We start from the raw sequence: 22,562 nt of genomic DNA, 5'->3' as shown, positions 1-22,562 counted from the left end.
CCTCAGTGCTTGGGACCCTCCTGTGAAGCGCTTCTGTGGTGTTTCCTCCGGCATTTATAGTGGTTTGTCTCTGCCGCTTCCGGTCGTCAGTTCCAGCTGTCCGTTGCAGTGGTCGGTATATTGGGTCCAGGTCGATGTGCTTATTGATTGAATCTGTGGATGAGTGCCATGCCTCTAGGAATTCCCTGGCAGTTCTCTGTTTGGCTTGTCCTATAGTAGTAGTGTTGTCCCAGTTGAATTCATGGTGCTTGTCATCTGCGTGTGTGGCTACTAATGATAATGATCGTTTTGTCTTACTGTTGCAAATCTCTTCACCTTTCAGGACTAAACACTTCTGTCTGACACTCTGCCTGTTCAGGTGTTTCCTGACCATTACGTCAAACAGGGTATCCGCTAACTGAACCTCAACTCCCTCATCTTTCTCTTTACTTTTTGCTTCTTGCTGTGACTTATGATAGTGGGATCTGGTTACCACACAGTCTGGGAAAATACCAGGGTATTTCTGTTTTAACTCCTCAGTTTCTTGGTCTTTCTTGGGCTTCTCCACAACAAGGGGTGTCACTCCCACCTTGGATCCTGCCAAATCATTCCCAAGAGCAAACTGGATTCCTGGAACTGACACTCTGTCAATCACTCCCACTGTAACTTCCCCAGTCTTGAGTTGACGCTCTAACCTAATCTCACATAGAGGAATGCTAAAGTTCTGTCCATCTATTCTGCAAATGACCACATTCTTGGCTAACAGATCAGAAAGAGTGCATATTCGCTCATCCCAGACTATCAGTGACTAGTTAGATCCTGTATCTCTCAAAACTATAACTTCTTGTCCTTCTCCCTGTTCTTTCTGAGTAAACGTTACCCACAGAGGCAAATTCTTTGTAAGGATCAGGTACTAACTCCATACCCAGCCCCTGCCAAGGCTGTGCACTCTCCTGCAGCTCCTCACCCCTTCTTGGGGATCTCCTTTACTACCTTCACTAATGCCACTGGCTTAGCTTCTTTTCCCACATCTTTTCCCACAATACCTTTCTTTACATGTCCCACTTTACAACAGTAGAAACACCTGAGGCCTTTCACCTCCTTTCCACCCTCTTGGGCTTCATTTTTATCCTTTGGTAAATTCTTACCAGTGCTCTTTACTCTTGGTTTCATAGTGAAGGATCTTCCTTTCTCCCAACTTCTATCCCTGACAGAACAAAATTCTGGCTGGAAGCTTGTCTTATTCATCGATGTGTATTCATCTGCTAATTCTGCTGCCCTTCTCACTTCCTGAACTTTCTTTTCCTCCATGTGAATTCTTACCACCTCTGGAAGTGAGTTTTTAAACTTCTCCAGCAGAACAATCTCTCATAGAACCTCAAAGGTCTTATCTATTTTTAAATCACGCACACATCTATCAAAATGACAATGTTTAATTCTTTCGAACTCAACAGAAGTCTGACCAGGTTCCTTCTTTGCGTTTCTGACCCACTGTCTATATGCGTTTGGTACCAATTCATAAGCTCTTAAAATAGCCTGTTTAACCTCTTCATAATCTCATGATCCCTCATCTGACAGTGCAGCAAATACCTCACTAGCTCTGCCTACCAGTTTATTCTGGACTAGCATTACCCATAAATCTTCTGACCACTCCATCTGCCTCGCCAATTTTTCAAATGAAATAAAGAAGGTTTCAACATCTTTCTCATCAAAATGTGGCAGAGTTTTGCCATATTTGTATATATCACTACCTTCTCTTTTAATCTCCATCCTGTTAACTTGACTTGACTGACTAAGTCACAACTTCTCCAATTCAAATTCTCTCTCTTTTTGCTCAGCAAAGAGCCATTTCTATCTTTCTTTTTATTCTATCTCTCTCTCTCTCTCCCTCTCTCTTCCCCCTTTCTTCTCTCTCTGTTTGCTCCGCCAAGAACCTTCTCTCTTTTTACCCCCTCTCTTCCTTCTCTTTGTCTTTCACTCTCCTTCTCTGTTTCCTCTCTCTCTGTCTCTCTCCCTTTCTTTATCTTCTAACTCCATTTTCCTCAATTATAATTTAAGTTTTTCTAACTCTACTGCACGTGTCTGTTTCTCTGACACACCTAAGTGTTCGAGTAACTCCCTAGCAATTGCAGCTTTACTTTTGTCCTTGGTTAAACCCAATTCTAATTTACTGGCTAATTCTAAAATTATGGCCTATTTCTTTCCTTCCAAAATTTCTTGGCAAACTTGAGAATCATCTTCAAATCCCAGAACCTCTTTAGTAATTTTAAGAGCTATTTCTTTCACTTTTAATTTAATCAACAACAGTCACCAAAAGTAAACAAGTTGCCTCACCTACATTTTGTTTAAAGATCTAGGACACTAACCTGCAAGTGTTTCAATCTGCTGGGATTTTTCATACCCCCAAATCTAGTCAAATCTATCTAAACCAGTTCAAATCACGAATCCAAGACCCAAACCATTTAAATCCCAGAAAAGCCCCCAGTCTGTTATGACACGGGGTAAACTCTCCTGCTTACCCTAAACCAGCAACACAAAAAAGATTTATCCCGTGCAGTAATCTGTGAAACTTCGAGAGGCCAAGAACTATTTAAAGTAAAAATTAACAACTTTATTTCTTAAAGTATAGCAGAAAATAATTAACTGACAACTATTTACTTCCTCTAACCAATTTTTTACTTTCCCTTCTATTATACTAATCCGATAACACTCCCGCTTAAGGTTTACTGAAAAGTTCAAATCTCAAAACCAGACAGTTGTTGAATCTTCTGTAGATTTGCTCTCCAGGTTGATGCTGATGTTTTTTCTCTCTGTACAAACTCCTTCTCTAGACAAGTACCTCTCAGAGTGTTCTAGCTATCAGCCCACAGCTGTTGGTCTTTTGGCAGCTCTCCCCCAGCTGTTCAGTTTTCCCCGGTCTTATACCCTAAAGCATAGCATTGTGTCATTGGCTTTTAATAATGTCTACATATAAAATTCAACCTTGATTGGAGTTTGTTTTTTGGGGGGATATAATTTGAACTGATTGGCCAAATGCAAATTTGTTTTTGTCTCCAGGCAACCAGCTACCCAAGGTGCTGGAGGGCATGTTATGTTGTATCTTACTGAGAACACTTGGTGCTGTGTCACGTAGTTCTGCTAGCTTTTAACTCTGTTAAAGGTACAGTACACCTGCATCTTCATATCATAATGAAATAGAGTCACAGTGTCCTATAGCATGGAAACAGGCCCTACGGCCTGGACTGGACCATGCTAACCAAAATGTCCATCCTCTCTCACTCTATTTCTCTGCTCTTGGCCCAAATCCATCTAAATATTTCCTTTCTATGTCTTTGTCCAAATGGCTTTTAAATGTTGTTAAAGCACACACCTCAACCACTTCCGCTCTCAGCTCATTCCACCCTCTGTGAAAAGGTTCATTTTCATTCTGTCCCCTCTCACCTTAAACTGATGCCCTCCAGTCCTTGATTCCCCAACCCTGGTAAAAAGATTGAGAGCATTCACCCTATCCATGCCTCTCATGGTCTTATATACTTCGATAAGATCCCCCCTCAGTCTCCTGTGAAGAAAAATGTCTTAGCTTGTCCACCCTTTCCCTATCACTTAGACTGTTGAGTCCTGACAACATCCTTGTTAATTTCTTCTGCACTCTTTCCGGTTTAATAGCCTATAGCAAGGTGACTAAAACTGAGCAGAATACTCCAAATGTGGCCTCCAACTGCACCGTAACTTCCAAACTTCTATACTCAATGCCCTGACCAATGAAGGCTCTTATTTCAATGGGTGAGATTTTGGTCCCTTATTTTAGAAAATATATCATTTCATTGAAGGTGGTTCAGAAAAGGTTCACTGGGATGATCCCTGGGTTGGAGGGATTGACTTATGAGCAAAGGTTAAACTGGTTGGGACTCTACTCACAAGAGTTTAGAAGAATGAGCCGTAATCTCATTGAAAGAGAGGATTTTTAAGGGGTTTGATGGGGTAAATGCTGTGAAGATTTTTCCCCTCATGGGAGAGTCTAGTCTCAGCATAAAGGGGAGCCAATTTAAGACAGAGATGAGAAATTTCTTCTCTGAGAGGATTGTGTGTTTTACCACAGAGAGCTGTGTGGGCAGAGTCCTTGTGTATATTTAAGGCTGAGAGAGAGAGATTCTTGATCAGTCAGGGAATGATGGGTTATGGCAGAACAGCAGGAATGTGAATGTGAGGAATATTTGATCAGCTGTGATCCAGTGGCAGTGTAGGCTGGAGGGGAGTAGAGGCTAACAGTTAATGACAGTTGGACACTGACAGATTAAAACCTAAAACAATCCACAATGTACCATCTTAACAATATTATTTGAGTTGCAATACAAATCCACAAGTAATATATAATTAAAGAGAAGCACAAAGCTTACTCCTTACGAGATTAATCCAAATCCCACCCCATGTATATATGTAAACACAATTAGGACATTTTACAACCATGGCTCCACTCACTGGTGATTTGTTAACCTTCCTTAACCGGGTTAGCTGAAGTATTATTGTAATGGCTTTACCTCTCATTGACTTTCCAGGAATTAAGCTGAATGTCAGTTGTGTGCTGAATATCCTTACTGCTATTTAGAGTTAATTTTGTTGAAGATTAGCCCATAAATATGATTGTGAATATTGCTGCAGAAGTAGGAACTCTTCGGTACTGTCAGCTATAGGTTTGGATTAAAATATTTTAATACCTTACCATTCCTGTCTTATGTCGGGACTGATAATATCTTGTTTAACTGAGTAATTTTTATTGTGGTTATATTGTACAACCTAACATAAAATTGTGAGCAACAGAAGTAGCTATATAGTCCCTCAAACTGCTCAGTTATTGAATATGGTTATGTCTGATCTTTGACTTCCTCAACTGCATATTACTGTACACTCTCCTTATCCTTGATTCTCTGAGAATCCAAAAAGCTGTTGTGTTCACCAGAGTTGAGTCATTCAATTCACACAACACAATAGCACATTGTGAACCAGAATGCCATTCCAACAACCAGAGAAATGTCTTTGCCGTGAAACTTCTGGCCAGTAGATCTTTGATCTTTTTGGGGCGTGGGTAAAGCATGTATTACTTCACAACAAAATCTTTGAAGTTTTTCTTTAAACCTGGCATTGAAGATGTATGATATGATATGAAGCATAACTATATGACAGAACCTCCCTCAGTGGTTGCACACTGCTGAGTGTCTCAGCTTTGGTGAACGCAATCGCTTTTTGGATTCTCAGAGAATCAGGGATAAGTGGGGTATACAGGAATGTGCAGTTGAGATGGTCAAAGATCAGTCAGTACCATATTAAATGTGTCACCACCTTGCCAGAAGAGGGTGGATGTTTTTGAGAGGATACAGAGGAGGTTCACCAGGATGTTGCCTGGTATGGACGGCTCTAGCTATGAACAGAGGTTGAGTAGATTAGGATTGTTTCCATGAGAAAGATGGAGGTTGAGGAGGGGACTTGATTGAGGTCTACAAACTCATGAAAGGTAAAGGTAGGGTGGATAGATTAGACTTAGATTCCCAACAGTATGGAAACAGGCTCTTTAGACCCATAGGTCTACACCAATCCTCCAAAGAGTAACCCACACAAACCCATTCCCGACCCAGTATTTACCCCTGACTAATGCACCTAACATTATGGGCAGTTTAGCATGATCAATTCACCTGACTTGCACATCTTTAAACTGTGGGAGGAAACCGGACCACTCAGAGGAAACCCACGCAGACATGAGGAGAATGTGCAAACTCCACACAGACAGTCTCCTGAGGAGGGAATTAAACCCAAGTCACTGGTGCTGTGAGGCAGCAGTACTAACTACTGAGAAACCAAAAAATTGGATTTATGTTTAGACTTCCAAGAACAAAATAGTACGGAAGTCGATTTTAAGGAACATTTCCAATGAATCATAGAATCCCTATTGTGTGGAGTAGGCCATTCAGTCCACACTGACCGTCTAAAGGGCATCCCATCCAGACCCACTCCCTACATCTGTAACCCTGCATTTGCCATTGCAAACTCACCTTGCCTGCACAACTTTGCATGTCCAATCCACCTAACCTGCACATCTTTAGAATGTGAGAGAAAACCCACACAGCCACAGGGAGAACGTGCAAACACCACACAGCCACCTGAGGCTGGAATCGAACCTAGGTCCCTGGCGCTGTAAAGTAGCAGTGCTAACCACTGATCCACCATACCAGCCACTAAACCACCACACTAGAACAATCCTTGATTCAAATTTTGACGTTCCATTCCCTTGTAATTGGAATCGAATGTACATTGGGTAACTGAGCCTGAAACCTTTCCATTGCAGCAAACCAGTACCAAATGACTAAGAGGTGTTACAATTACAGCTACAGCTTCCTCTCGGTGTCACAAACAAAGAACAAAGAAAATTCCAGCACAGGAACAGTCCCTTCAGCCCTTCAAGCCTATGCTGATCCAGATCCTCTATCTAAAACTATTGCCTGTTTTCCAAGGATCTGTATCTGTCAGCTCCCTGCCCATTCATGTATCTGTCTTGATACATCTTAAACACTGCTATCATGCCCACCTCCACTACCTCCGCTGGCAACGTGTTCCAGGTACCGACCACCCTCTGTGTAAAGAACCTTCCATGCATGTCTTCCTTAAACTTTTCCCCTTTTACCTTGAGCTCCTAGAAATTGAGTCCCCCACTCTGGGAAAATCTTTCCTGCAATAATTTGGAGGACTCACACACCATTCACATCACAGAGATGTTACAAACCAGAAATTGTCAATGAGCCACTGAAGAAGAATGTGAGGGTAGAGGGTCCTTCGATACCTGTTGCCAACCTGTTACTATTGCTTTACTTTCATGAAATTAATGGAAGGCAAACATACAGACACAAGAAATTCCAAGTTGATGCTGAATTCTCTTCAGATCAACCCATTGTCTGCGATTGTTTTGATAATTAGTGTTGATGAATGATGAATTCTTATCAAAACCTTTCAGAAATCGTCAGCTTTTTGTTGGCTCAATGGTTGTTGGGTTTAAGGAGATGACATAGATGAGGTAAAGTACTTTCCTCCTTTAACGTATAGTCTGTGATTCACTCACTCAAATCCACAGAGATTTGTGTCGCTGGAGAAATTGGTTAGTTCTCCGCAAGAACAGACTGACTCCAAGTTTTGCTTCCACCTGCCCGGATAGCATGGAATTTCATCACATCTTTCACTGAGTTAGTGCAGCAAATCTGGTATGGGGAGAAATCGGGAAGAGGGGACTGAGTTGGATAATCAGCCATGGTCATATTAAATAGCAGAGCTGGCTTGAAGAGCTGAATGCTGTACTTCTGCTTTTCAGGAACCTACATGTATCAGTCATTCTTAACAAAAAAAAATGTTGTGTTCAGAATAAAAATAGCTTAAACCCAATTCCTCATAGTCTATTGTCTTTCGATTCACACATTTTCGGTCCATGTTTGCTAAAGTCTATAACATATCCAATCCTCAGGCTCATTACTTTCTTTTGAAAACTTTATAAGCCTCCTCCTTTGATCTAATACTATCTTTCACTTTCTCTCAGTTCTTGTTAGGTAGTTTTACTATTAAGGGATGCATGTTATTGGAAAATTGATAATTAGTATTTAAATACAAGCCATTACCGATCTACTATCTAATAGTTTAATATTCTTTCCAATCCATCACAGCCAACTTCCTCCTCATACCTTCAGAATTGCCCTGGTTAGTCTTAAGTCACGGTTTCAAATAGAAAAGCTCATGGAAAATTGTACCATACTGTGGTCACTACTCCCTGAAGGTTCTTCTTACAACAGGATTATAACTGAACTCTTTTACATTGTATTCTTAAAAGAAGTTCAGTTATAATCTTGTTGTAAAAAGAACCTTCAGGGAATAGATTTGAAATAGCTTGCACCCTAGTTTGTCCCTCAGCATGGATGGCATAATGGCACAAGGGTGAGGAGAGCAGCCGCACATTGCCAGGGACCTGAGTTCAGTTCCAGCCTTGGATGACTGTGTGGAGTTTGCATCTTCTCCCAGTGTCTGTGTGGGTTTTCACTGGGTGTTTCAGTTTCCTTCCATAGTCCAAAGATGTACGGGTCAGGTGGGTTGGTGCTGGTTGGGCTGGGTATGGAAGGGATGCTGCTTGGAGGCTTTGTGCAGACCTATTGGGCCAAATAGCCTCTTTTGCATTGGGGGGATTCTATGGACATATTACCCCAGAAAATTGTCGCAAGAATTCTTCTTGCATAGCATTGGTATTCATTAGATTTACCCAATCTGTATGTCAGTTGAAATAATCCGTGATTACTGCATACTCCTTGCTACATACACCCTAGACTTATTCTATGCTTTACTTTACCCCAACTGAATGACTCATCAATATTTGCTGCTTCATGCTGTTCTTAGCTCTACCCAAACTAGCTCCTGTGTGTTTTTGTTTTCTGATCAGAGATTCTCTTTTATTGATGCACTGATCATGTCCTTAATATTAGCATTACTCCAGCTTGCTCTTTTTCTGTCTATTCCACCTGAATGACAAATATCCTTTCATATTCAGTTCCCAGCCTTAGTCACCTTGTAACCACATCTGCAATATGCTAATTAATTTGTGTTCTTTTGCTTCTTTGAGCACCATTTCTGCACTTATTTTGCTATAAATGCTGCCTCTATTTAGATGAAGTACTTTTAATTCTGTAGTTTTAAAGCTATTCTGTAATATGATGCTGGTTCATTCAAGGATTTGGTTCTGCTACTTTCTGCTTCCATTAATAGCATTAATACTTCCCGTAACCAGCTGAGTTATATTCCATCTGAATTTCACCGTTAGCTTCCACCGTCTTACAAACAAGTTAAAACCTTCTACCCACACTATGACAAAATCTCTCTGCAAGGATATTAGCCCAGTCCTGAAGCTATTACTTAAATAAGAATAAAATACTGTAGATGCTGGAATTATGAAATAAAAATAGACAGTGCTGAAGAAGCTCTTCTGAGGAAGAGAGTCACATTAAACTTGAAATGTTAAGTCTATTTCTTTTCCCACAGATACTTCCAGATCTTCTGAGTTTCATCAGCACACGCTTTTATTTAAACTATAACCCATCCTTCTTGTACATGTCTCACTTGTTCTAGAACTGGGTCTCAGTGCTGCAGAAATCTAAAGACTTGTCCTGCTCCATCTTTTTAATTATGCACTCATTCACTCAATCTTCCTGTTTTGATACCCATCAATATGTCTTGATGGAAGCAATTCTGAAACCCTGCTTTTGTGGCTTTTGCCTATCTCCCTGAGTTATACTTTTAGAAATTCATTCCTCTTCCTACAAATATCATTGGTGCTAACATAGATGTTGACCACTGACTCTTCTCATTCATCTAAAAGGAATGTCATGTAGCCACTTTCTAACATCCTTGATCCTAGCATCTGGACATTTTAGAGTCAGATCTTTGGCCCAAAAATACCTGTCTGTTCACTGAATATAATTAACTTTCTAATTCCTAAATCTCAGTACCCCCACCTGATGTTGATTGTGATACCATAGGCTTGACTTTGCTCTGATGAACCTTTCCTTACCAGTGGCCAAAATGGAAAACTGATTAGCAAATGAGATGCATTCAGGGGTCTTCTTAACTGATTGTGGGATCTTTCTAGACTGTCCAGTAATTACTTACTCCCTCTCCACATGCCTGGTCTTATTCTATGGTGTGACCACTTTGTGAACCAGGTGAATGAGGTAAAGCAGCTATGTGTCTGGTTTGCAGCTTTGCAGATGCTGCACAGTGATTCCACTCCACTTTCAAAGCCCAGATTCATGTGATCATCTGGGCCACGTGATTTGTCCATGACTCCCCACATGACACAAGATGAACATTCCACGCAGCTGAGCTGCCCTGCCATACATAGAACATAGAACATAGAACATAGAACAGTACAGCACAGAACAGGCCCTTCAGCCCATGATGTTGTGCCAACCATTGATCCTCATGTATGCACTCTCAATTTTCTGTGACCATGTGCATGTCCAGCAGTCTCTTAAATGTCCCCAATGACCTCGCTTCCACAACTGCTGCTGGCAATGCATTCCATGCTCTCACAACTCTCTGTGTAAAGAACCCGCCTTTGACATCCCCTCTATACTTTCCTCCAACCAGCTTAAACTATGACCCCTCGTGTTAGCCATTTCTGCCCTGGGAAATAGTCTCTGGCTATCGACTCTATCTATGCCTCTCATTATCTTGTATACCTCAATTAGGTCCCCTCTCCTCCTCCTTTTCTCCAATGAAAAAAGTCCGAGCTCAGTCAACCTCTCTTCATAAGATAAGCCCTCCAGTCCAGGCAGCATCCTGGTAAACCTCCTCTGAACCCTTTCCAAAGCATCCACATCTTTCTTATAATAGGGCGACCAGAACTGGACGCAGTATTCCAAGTGTGGTCTAACCAAAGTTTTATAGAGCTGCAACAAGATCTCACGACTCTTAAACTCAATCCCCCTCAATATCTGAAACCTACTTTCAGATTGGAGATGAGAAAAAAGAATGTAAAGTTACTTATTAATCAATCCCAGTCTAATTCTGTTTCTGACTGTGTCTCTCAGGTCTTTTGGTCACATGCTCCTTCAGGTGCTGCTGACTGCCTGTCTTGAATTCAAACTTTTATCTGTTTAGTGTATAAGTCCATCCAAATATACAGTACCAATGTTTTATTTTCAAAAAAGGTTTTCAGTGAGTCTTTTTCTCTCTCTGTCTTTGTACAGGGACTTCTGTGCTTCAGATAACAGCCACAGACGCTGATGATCCGACATATGGAAACAGTGCCAGGGTGGTGTACAGTATCCTGCAGGGACAGCCATACTTTTCCGTGGATCCTAACACAGGTGGGTTTCCAATGCCCAATGGATCTGTCTATTTTTCTACAGTGTGTTAGAATGTTAAAAATGATCATGCTGAACATAAATCTATCTTGATCTGAAGCACTAAGACAGCTTTTAAAGCCGGAATCCAGAGCTGTGCAAAAGTGAATGACCCTTCATTTGCAGCTGCCCCACTGTAGGCTTCCATACTTCAGAAAGAGTTGTGTTTATTGACATCTTTCACATCTCAGATGATTAAAAATACCTCACAGCTAGTTTTGAAGTGTAGTCTTTGTTGCAAAGTAAGAAGCATAACTTGGAGCAGTTGGTGTTGGAGTCGGGTGGACAAAGTTAGAAATCACGCAACACCAGGTTATAGTCCAACAGGTTTAATTGGAAGCACTAGCTTTCAGAGCGCTGCTCCTTCATCAGGTGGTTGTGGAGAATAAGATTGTAAGACACAGAATTTATAGCAAAGGTTTACAGTATGATGTAACTGAAATTATTTATTGAAAAAGACCTGGATGTTTTATTAAGTCTCTCATCTTTTGGAATGAACATGTTGGTTTCAGTTCTTTTGTATGTAAATTGCAGAATTTTTTTAAAGTTACATTCTCAACTGTAATTCTGTGTGTGTGTGAGAGAGAGAGAGAGTGAGTTTAAAGAGGTATAAGTCTGTAAGAGGGTGCGTGTATGCGAGTGGGTGTGTATGTGTGAGTATATGAGCTTGTATAAGTGTGTGTGTGTGTGTTGTGTGTGTGTGTGTGTGTGTGTGTAGGAATGTCTGTGTTCCTGTGTGAGTGCAGTGGGGTCACCTGTAGTGTGACATGAACCCAAGGTCCTGGTTGGGGCCATCCCCATGGGTACCGAACTTGGCTATCAGCCTCTGCTCGGTTACTTTGTGTTGTTGCCTGTCCCAAAGTCCACCTTGGAGGATGATCACCCGAAGGTCCGAAGTTGAATGTCCCGGCCCGCTGAAGTGTTCTCCGACTAGGAGGGAACACTCCTGTCTGGTGATTGTTCTGTGATGTCCATTCATCCGTTGCTGTAGCTTCTGCTTGGTCTTACCAATGGACCATGCCTCAGGTCATCCTTGCCTGCAGCGTGTGACATAGACAACATTGGCTGAGTCACATGAGTGCCTGCCACATACACAGTGGCATAACAGGAAGCGTAAGAGTGGCCTTGTACAGAACAAGCACCACAGACAACAATGGCTCATGAAGGAATAAGGTATTGTTGTCATGTTGATTGAGGAATGAGCATTGACCAAGACATCTTGGAGAATGCTCCTGCTCTTCATGGGGTCTCTTGCACCCATCTGAGAGTGATAATGATTTAACATGTTGTCTGAAAGATGGCACAGCTGGAAATATAGCACTTCCTGCGTGGTACCACTTGAAGGATGCAGAGATGCCTCCTGGTGCTCCTCTGTGCGGCATTCGGAGACTGGCTTAGAAAAATGGATTTCTGCCTCAAATATGAGAAAGCTGCCATGACCAATATTAGCAGGTGTTTCCAAATCCCTTACAATGCTTCCTTCTCCACCACACACACAGATGTCAGAACTGATCAGCTGGACAGGGCACACCTCAGGAGAGTTTCTACAGTTAAATTGACAGTACAATATATGATGATTGAAACATAAATTAACATGCCAGTTGTTATAATCATTCTCTCTGATACCCTGTTCAATTAATGAGAGATGTGAGTAAGTTGCACACTTGCTGATCAATTCCATTTTTCTCATTTTAATGAACAATTAAAAATCAGTTACATTGAGATGGTTGACTGACTCTATCTGATGGCTTCACAGAAAGGTCCTGGCAGAACAATAAACCAAAAAGACCCGAGCAGTCCCACTGTACATCACACTGGACACGTTATTTGGATAGGACATAATTTTAAAGATAAGGAGCTAAAGGATGTCGATGAATTAGCCATCATTTGCTATAGTTTCTTGGCCCTGTGGGTTTGTGCAATTTGAAAATCCCATTTCAATAGAAGTGTTTAATTTCAGGTTGACCGATTAATTTGCTAGCAGTAACCTAAGTGCAGGAACACTCCCAAATCCTCTTCACATTGCTGGATCTGTTTCTTTCCTGCTAAATGGAAATATAAAGCACTCACAGAGAAGTACCAGAGGTACAAAGCATAATAAACACAAAATACAGTAAAATGAGACAATGCTTCCAGCGAGAAAAGAAATTGGTGAACTAGAACTTGCTAATAGCATCTGCTGTTTCCACTCCTCACAACTCAATGTCTTGCCCACAAAGTTCGCTAAAGTGCCACACAGTGAGATCGATATGAATCACCTGCAAGAGGACATAGAGAAACTTGTGAAATGAGTAGATGAGTGCCAGAATGAATGAGGAGAAGCGCTATAATCAGGAGCACAATTCTAAACAGGGAGAGATGGTCCTGGGGCTGCTTTTCCATTGACCTCTATAGGTGGAAGGACATATTGAGCACTTTGTTAGAGAAGTAAATGGGATCATGGGCTTCACAAATAGAGAGGTTGAGTGCAAAGTTAGGTCAAATCCAAATAAAGGTCTAGTTAGTTCTCAACTAGAGTATTGTATCCAGTTCTGGTCACGTCATCTTTGGAAAGATGTGAAAGTTGTTGAGAGAATGCAGAGGAGTTTTGCCAAGATGCTTCCAGTTTTGGAGAACATTAGTCATCAAGTTCGATAGGAGATATTGGTTGGTGAAATAACAGGCTTCGATAAGATACACATGCAAATACTTTCCTATTTTTGTATTGTAAAAGGACTAGGGAGATATATTCAATATTTTGAGGAATATGAGGAAAAACCTATTAATGTTGCGGTCGTCGATGACCTGGATCTTGCAGTCCCGGAAGCGGTGAATGTGGAAAGAATAATGATTTCAAAATGATATTGGATGGTTTAGGATTAGTGTTTCATGGCTGTGGAGCTGAGCCAGGAAGTGGGAATGACTAGAATGATCTACAGAAAGCTAGCATGCATAAGATAGGCTGAATGACCTCGTTCTGTACCATAAATAAATCTATCACTTTTTAATACTGTGGGCAGCTGTAACTTTTGGTCAACATTGAATCAAGCAGCACTTCCCCAATGTGATGTAAAGACGGAGACATAAACATTGCAAAGACTGCGAAAGGAAATGTCAAACAGAGTGTGTAAATAAAATGAAAAATGTCAGAAGAGAAATAAAGTGAGGGAAGAAAAGAATTGATTGATAGAGAAAAAAAAGACAGGAAGAATAAGAAAGAAAACATTTAAAATTTGACATTGTTAAAATCTCTCTTAAAAATTAAAAACACAAATGAGTAAGACTGTACACTTGTAATGGTTAACTTGCCCTGTTCGAGAATTTGGCTAATAGTAATTAAAGCATTAAATTCACTTTGTGGGCTCATCACTTGTCATAACAAGATTCATTATTTTGTGGTGAGTTTAACGGGCAATCAGAAACAGGAAGACGAAAGACAAAATGCTGTATTCATGAAACAAATAATGAACACAACATGGAAACAATTCTGGAATATTGACATTTATCTGTGGATCTAGTCCTAGTTTTGACATTGTTACATCACTTATTCCAATATTTTGGTTGGAAATGACTGAGAAAAATACAGTACTGGTTCCTGGCACAGATTACATCAGGTTTTTTACCTTTTCACATTAGGTGCCAGAATGACTTCAGCTCCTTAACTTCCTCAAGGCAAATGACTTATATTTGTCAAAATAATGGATTCTTGAAAACATTGGGAAATATGAAGCCTAAATATATTCTGATAACCTGTCCACTTATATATTGTATTTAACAGGGTTCATTTAAACTACAGTAAACTATTATACTTTTTTCTTCTGGGAGAATCCATTTAATTCACAACTTTCCAAATAAAAGTATTTGTTAGTCAAGGGTAACAAGCAATTTACAAAAAATCCAACAATCAGTTCTTTGAGATTACAATAGACATTTGCTATTTTTATTGATATGCCCATAAGCAATGTAGGGCAGTTTTTCAATCTGGCTTTGTTTCACAAACCCTGCCTGCATTTTTATTACATGAGGAAGTTAAATAACATATTGCACTGGAATACATTTCAATATCATAAAATTCTCCCTTGATTTTCAGCACAGGCAGCTCTGGGAACAGACTGCATCAGAGAGAAACACTGCAAGGACAGGCTAAAAAACTTAACCAGAAAGTAGGTTTTAAAGAGAACTGTAAAGGAGGTTAAGAAGAGGAAGATACGAAGAGGAGGAGGTCTCCTGAAAATCAACAGGTTTAAGAAACAAAAATGTATTAGAGGTTGGTTAGCTCAGTTGGCTGGATGGTTGGTTTATGATACAGAGTAATGCCAAGTCTGCGTTCAATTTCTATGTCAGCTGAGGTTAGCATGAGGGTCCCACCTACTCAACCTTGCCCTGCACCTGACAGCTGGTGAATTCCAAGTTAAATGTACCAACAGTCATTTCTGTGTAATAAGAGACCCCTATGGTCCTCTGGAATTATGGACACTTTCCCTTTATTGTTGCAAAGTTAGGGAAAGAATTTGACATTGGAGAAACTGAGATTTCATAACAGGTTCAATAGATAGAAGATGTTGAGAGATCAAAATGGATAAGACCACAGAAAATGTTCAATATAACACAGCACAGTGGCTCAGGGGTTATCAACACTATCTCACAGCACCTGGGGCCTGTGTTTGATTTCAGTCTCAAGTGACTATGTGGAGTTTGCACATTCTCCCTGTGTCAGTGTGGGTTTCCTCCGGGTGCTCCGGTTTCCTTCCACAATCCAGGGATGTGTAGGTTCGGTGGATTGGCCATGCTAAAATTGTCCATAGTGTTCAGTGTTACAGACCAGACCAAGCCTCCTCAAAATAGTTTAAGAAGGTAGCCTAGACCCGAACCTTTTCTGATTTTAAAGGCAGTGTGAAGTGCTGTGTTCCTGATACAATATGACTGGTCAAACCACTCAATGTGAAATAAAACACGATTTATTTAAACAGTGTCATTAAAAATACAAACAAAGAAAGGAATTTAGAATTGCTTAACTCTATTGGAAAACTTAACAGAATAATAGATCCAGTACCTATTACCAGTTAACTGTTCCAATATAGTAACATCCCACAAAAGCACCCCTTTGGCAAAAACAAGAATTCAGACACAGATTCTCTCATGTAGTTCTCCCATCCTGGAGGGAAAAAAAAAATCCAGAGAAAATTCAGAGAGAGTAGTAGCCAGGAGACATTCACTGAAGCTCCCAATGCTGCTGAGACCTCTTTTGGTTCTGATTTTACTGAAAATCCAAGACTCAGAAATCCTAATCTGTGAGAGCTGGCCAGATCCAAACAGGCTGTATTTTAAAAAAAAAACCAAGGTGTCCCAAGCTGTTTACTCAAATGGTCTTCACCCTCCAGCTGTTCACCTCTGTGTTACAGACTCTCTTTAAAAAGGACAATATAACCCGTTAAAGTGGCTGTATCATCACATCAGGAATGTGCAGCCTGGGTGAGCTAGCTATGATAATTGTGAGGATAGGATAAGGGACTGGATGCGGGTGCTTTTCAGAGGACTGCTGTGGACTCAATGGGCTGAATGGCCTCCCTCCGCATGGGCAGGATTCTATGATTTTTCATCCTCAGTGGTTATCGAACATGAACTCACTATCACCTCCCAGTCTGGTAGAAATTCCCATTGAGTTTCATTGTTGCCATTGAATCAGAAAGCACAGCTCCAGTTTTGAACATAGACCTGAGCTGACAGTTCTATGGCTACAGTCCAGGTCAGTCCTTAGGACTGTTTTATGATGTGCAGATGGAATTAAAATCTCATGTTCCTTTTTTTGGTTTGCGGACCATAAGAAGCTTGAGAGCTCCTCTAATACCCTAATTTTACAGAGACCACCTTGAGCTGGCCGGCAAGTTGATGTTCTCCATACCAGGAGTAGGCAGAACTCTTCCAGACCACATGAATTTCCACCCAGAGTGAGTGTGAAATCAACCAACATCATCATGTCTGAGTAACCTGATTGAGTTTTTGAACAAGTAAGGGAAAGGATTGATGGGGGCAGAGCGGTAGACGTGATCTACATGGACTCCAGTAAGGTGTATGACAAGGTTCCTCATGGAAGACTGATTAGCAAGGTTAGATCTCATGGAATACAGGGAGAACTCACCATTTGGATACAGAACTGGCTCAAAGGTAGAAGACAGAGGGTGGTGGAAGAGGGTTGTTTTTCAGACTGGAGGCCTGTGACCACAAGGATCGGTGCTGGGCCCTCTACCTTTTGCCATTTACATAAATGATTTGGATGCGAGCATAAGAGGGACAGTTAGTAAATTTGCAGATGACACCAAAGTTGGAGGTGTAATGGACAGCGAAGAGGATTACCTCAGATTACAACAGAATCTTGATCAGTTGGGCCAATGGGTTGAGGAGTGGCAGATGAAGTTTAATGTAGGAAAGTGTGAGGTGCTGCATTTTGGAAAGGCAAATCAGAGTAGGACTTAAACAGTTAATGGTAAGGTCCTGGGGAGTGTTGCTAAACAAAGAGACCTTGGAGTGTAGGTTCATAGTTCCTTGAAAGTGGAGTCACAGGTAAATAGGATAGTGAAGTAGGCATTTGGTATGTTTTCCTTTATCAGTCATTGCATTGAGTATAGGAGTTGGGAGATTATGTTGCAGCTGTACATGACACTGGCTAGGCCACTTTTGAAATACTGTGTGCAGTTCTGATCTCCCTGCGAAAGGAAGGATGTTGTGAAACTTGCAAGGGTTTAGAAAAGATTTACAAGAATGTTGCCAGCATTGGAGGATTGGAGCAACAGGGAGAGGCTGAATAAGTTGGGGCTGTTTTCCCTGGAGTGTCGGAATTGTGACGTTATAGAGGTTTATAAAATCATGAGGGGCATTTATAGGGTAAATAGACAAGGTCTTTCTGGGGTCGGGGAGTCCAGAACTAGAGGGCATATGTTTAAGGTGAGAGGGGAAAGATATAAAAGGGACCAAAGGGACAACTTTTTCACACAGAGGGTGGTGTGTGTATGGAATGAGCTGCCAGAGGAAGTGGTGGAGGCTGCTACAATTACAACATTTAAAAGGCATCTGGATGGGTATGTGAATAGGAAGCGTTTAGAGGGATATGGGCTGGGTGCTGGCAAATGGGACTAAGATTCATTTAGGATATCTGATCGGCATGGACGAGTTTGACCAAAGGGTCTGTTTCCATGCTGTACATCTCTTTGACTCTATGACTCTATCTCATTGAGACTTGAGAGTTTCAAAATCCTTGCTGCTCTTGTTAATCTTTGAAGACTCACCACTATTCATCCACTGAAACCAAATCACCTTTCACAGCAGCTGCAAGGTGGTCCAATGCTATATCTATTTTCACAATTGAAAACTGTAACCATTGACCTTATGTTGCATTAATTCATTCACAGCTAATGGTAATATTTAAGTGGTTTTCTGATGAAAGTGGGAATTGATTTTTACCTTCCTAACTGATTCAAAAAAGTTTATTATATATTAACATCTTCATAAGCTTGGGACAGGTTCAATTAAACTGTGTGCACTGCTGCAAAACACTAAAAACAATTTTTCTTATCATTGTCAATTGTATTACTTGCACAGAGCAGGTTTCACTTGAAGTGATTCATCTCATTTGCTTTGAGCTATTTTTGTCAATATTCCACCAACAACAGTCCAAAACAATAAACTGTTGGTAGCTATTAACAAAGGATTTCTAGAAATTTCTGAGCAATGTATGTGCTCGTGCTCACAGCCTTCAAGGAACTGAAGGACACCAAACAGTATGTGTCGTCAATTGATTGTGGGATGATTGGAGGAGGTTCTTCATCAGTAATCATCGCTTAAATATTGGCTGAACTGAGTGGTGAAAAGGTACTTTGAAAGAATTATTTTATCCACATCACTTTGTGTAACCCATATCAATTGTGTATTCTATGAACCCAGCAGATTGCATTCAAGTTTAGTTTATTGTCTCCTTCAAGAACAGTGATTTAGACAAAGAGAAATCTATTCAAACATTTTTCTTCACAAGTTACAATGTGTGCTCAGGGATAACAATTGTGTTGTATTGTCTATTGATGGAAGTCATTGAAGGCAGCGAGACTATACTACTGACTAATAACAACTCTGTCAAAAGTGAAAACTATTGACTAAACATCTTAAAGTTCCTCATCATTTGAGATGTAATGGTAATGTATGAATGATATGGACACATTGTCTTTTGTTAGTTTACTAATTAGTGATCTTTTCCTCTTTATGTTCACCTCTGTTTAACACAATTCCCTTCCTCAGGTGATGAATGTGTGATCTTTCCCCATGTCTTCACCAATATCCACTTCATCCAGAGGAAAGAAGATATTCTGAGTTACATGCTTTAATTTTCCTCAAACCACTCCTCCATCTCTCTTGGAGAGATTAATTGCTTCGGTGTTGACAGCCACACATAAGGGTCTAAGGAACCAGCCTGAATCTTGGGGGACGGGAGGGTGACCATGCACACTTTGTGTGTCTGGAATTGCATTGTTCTCCATTGCTGAGGTGTTAACAGTGATCTAGAATCTTGGACTAAAACAGATATTAGACACTTTGCATTTGCAACTAGAACAGGGTGGGATTTCTTCAGCAATAAGGTGGTGAATCTGTGGAATTCATTGCTGCTGAAAGTTGTGGAGGCCAAGTCATTGAGTGACTTTAAGACAGCGATAGATAGGTTCTTGATAGACAGGAAGATCAAGGGTTCAGGGAGAATGCGGGAGAATGGGGTTGAATACCATATCAGCCATCAGGCTTAATGGGCAGAATGGCCTAATTTTGGTCCTATATCCTACGGTCTTAAAAAGTTTTGCATCTGCTTGAGTTTCCCAATGTAAGACTGGATCCACAGAGAGACTGGGTTTAGGAAAATATTATTGACCACTCCCTAACCTGAGAGGTTTTAAGAGAACACTCCTGCTGTTACTGAAAAGTGTAGCTGAGAAGTGCAGGAGCACTTCAGCCAAATCCATCGCAGCACCAAAGAGCCATCCTTCTCTCCAGACATTCCTTTTGCTGTCCATTATCTTCCTTTCCAATCAGTTCACCCTCGCTTGATTGCACCTCCTCTTTATTGATCACTCACTTCTCTCCTTCTGCCAGTCCTATAGGTGAAAAACTCTTCCTGTGCCTACCTAATGGGCAGCTCGAGGCTGAAAACCAGGTAAATAACCCAAAACTGAGTTTCTTTTATGCCCTTCATCTCCAGGGTTTCATATAATTAAAACAAAGTAACCGTGAATGTCAGAAATCTGAAATGAACACAGAGAATGCTAGAGAAACTCAGCAGGTCTGGCAGCATTCATGGAGAGAAAACAAAGGTTATGTTTTCAAGTCCTGGAAGTGTCATACCAGACTTGAAATGTTAACTCTGGTTTTGTCTGCACAGATGCTACAAGACCTGCTCAGTCTCTTCAGCATGCTCTGTGCTTGTTCCAGGGTTCCATTTGGCCAGTTCAGTCAGAACCAATTATAGATATTGAGCTTTCAGTATGTTTCATAGAACACCTCAGAACCTCACCTTCTGGTGAATAATATGAAGAGAACACATTGGCACAGACAGCAACTGCATCACATTCAGAGCATACCTTTAGCAGTTTCATACCATATGGATGAATGAATTAGCCACTGTGCTGTTAATTAATGTGACAAATCTCAATAAATATACAATGCTCCCTAACCCCAAATGTATACCACATCCAAATACTGTCCAATAATTGGATCACACAATTGCTCATGTGTTTTTAATACAAAAACTTTTGTTTTGCAAGTAAAATTGCAATGCTGATTAAGTTATCTAATGAAATAGAATGAAATAAGTCTAAATTATATGAAGGAAACAGATAAACTATTACAAGTGATGGTAAGATTCTTCCATTATGACACAAAGATATTCATCAAGTATTAAAGATTAGATTCCCTAAAGTATGGAAACAGGTCCTTCGGCCCAACAAGTTCACACTGACCACCCCCCCCCCCCCCCCCCCTCCCCCCACCCCCACTGTAGAGTAATCCACCCAAACCTATTCCCCTACCCTATGTTTATCCTTGACTAATGCACCTAACACTATGGGCAATTTAGCATGGCTAATTCACCTAGCCTGCACATTTTTGGATTGAGGGAGGAAACTGGAGCACCCAGAGGAAACCCACGCAGACACGGGGAGAATGTGCAAACTCCACACAGTCAGTCCCCCGAGGCAGGTATCAAACCCAGGTCCCTGGCGCTGTGAGGCAGCAGTGCTAATCACTCAGCCATCGTGCCACCTACTAACTTAACTCTGACACCTCTGCATTCATATTTATAAAATATAGTCTATTTTTCTTTTATAGCATATTTCTTAAACAGGCTGGGATTTCTGTTTGAGGTAGAGCTGGAAATTTAGTTGCACTGATTGAAATAATCTTTCTTTGGCATGTCTGAGCATTTCCTGAACATTGCTTCAGTAATCAGATCAGCTCTGGCCGAACTGGATGGAAGAACAGGCTCAAGGGGCTGAATAGCCTATTCCTGTTCTGAATTGAAATACTTGAATGTTCACTGATCTCTTGCTGTTGGAGGAAATGTGAACTCGCAGACTGTCCCTCACCAAGAATGTGATTGGCCGTCTTTGTAAGGTATACCAGAAAGATTGTCAAGGGCAATCTGACTAATTGACCATGTGCTCATGATTTAGTGAGTGAAGGTGACCATGTCCCTCAGTTTCAGTGACTGTGGTTCCTTCCAGTCAAAGAGTGACGTCTGTGAATCAGGCCTGGAGCTGTAACAGGTTACACCCCCTTCCAGAAAGTAACTGAAGCATTAAATCAGACAGACATCCTGAGCAACTGTGAAACAGAATCCTCATTTTATTCAGGGTTGCTGATTCCCCAGAACAATGTGGGTTGCCAGTGGAACTTGCAGGAATTGCAAATAGGAAATGAGCTAGTTATGTGAAATGTGGAAATGAGGAATGTGCAGGAGGAAGGTGACTGTCCCATCACCCTTTGCTGCAACACTGTGTGGGAGTCAGGAGGTGAATGGATCCTGAAGACAAAAGCAGAACCAGTGAGTTACTGCATCACAACTAACATAACACAGGCAGTCTCCAGCTGTCTGCCCACACTGCACCTAGCTGTAGTGGAGACAATTATCCAGGTGATGAGGATGAAGAGGTTGGCTGGTTCAGGTACTATAGTACATTCTGAATGAAGATATGAACATTATCGTCTTCTGCTGCACAATTCTCCACAGCACGAAGAGTTTATTCTAAACAAAACAAATGAGATGCTGTTGTGACCATTATATTCCTGATTGGTGCCAATGGGTATTGCAGTCAGCAACTCAAGTGAATGGTCAGTGATAGCCACCCCCTCCAGCTCACCCCCTTTCACCCCCTTCCAACTCTATTCTTCCTTCCTGCACTTCTGGGCTTGCTCTTCCAGCCCTAGTTCCTTTCCACTCTCCAGCCCTCCTTTATCCCCCCTCAATAAAGCACTGTCTATGAAATGGTAATTGATTTGAAAGATGATTCTCATGGTGGTAGGAATAAAAAGGAGAGACAGAAAATCAGATGTAACACACAAGCCCATGTTTTCGGCAGGGCGTGGCTATGATCTAAAACCCATTACTTGAAAAGATGATAGAAACAGATTCAAAAGAAACCCTTTCAGGAA

The 22,562-nt window shown here is 41.1% G+C and overlaps 1 protein-coding gene across 8 annotated transcripts in view; it reads left to right on the top strand.

Annotated features, from left to right (window-relative positions):
* The window catches only part of LOC122564564 (cadherin-18-like), a 760,480-nt gene that overhangs the window by 572,261 nt on the left and 165,657 nt on the right, over positions 1 to 22,562 (top strand). For all 8 annotated transcript variants that reach the window (XM_087978470.1, XM_043719646.2, XM_087978469.1 and 5 more), the window contains one exon: positions 10,746 to 10,865. In XM_087978470.1, the coding sequence (XP_087834596.1) occupies positions 10,746 to 10,865 (120 nt within the window). The remainder of the gene's footprint in view (positions 1 to 10,745; positions 10,866 to 22,562) is intronic.

Source organism: Chiloscyllium plagiosum, unplaced genomic scaffold (assembly GCF_037043375.1).
Source record: "Chiloscyllium plagiosum isolate Xiang-an unplaced genomic scaffold, Cpla_swu_hap1 HiC_scaffold_34, whole genome shotgun sequence".
Classification (NCBI taxonomy): Eukaryota; Metazoa; Chordata; class Chondrichthyes; order Orectolobiformes; family Hemiscylliidae; genus Chiloscyllium; species Chiloscyllium plagiosum.
This window is presented reverse-complemented; position numbering and strand designations above follow the sequence as displayed.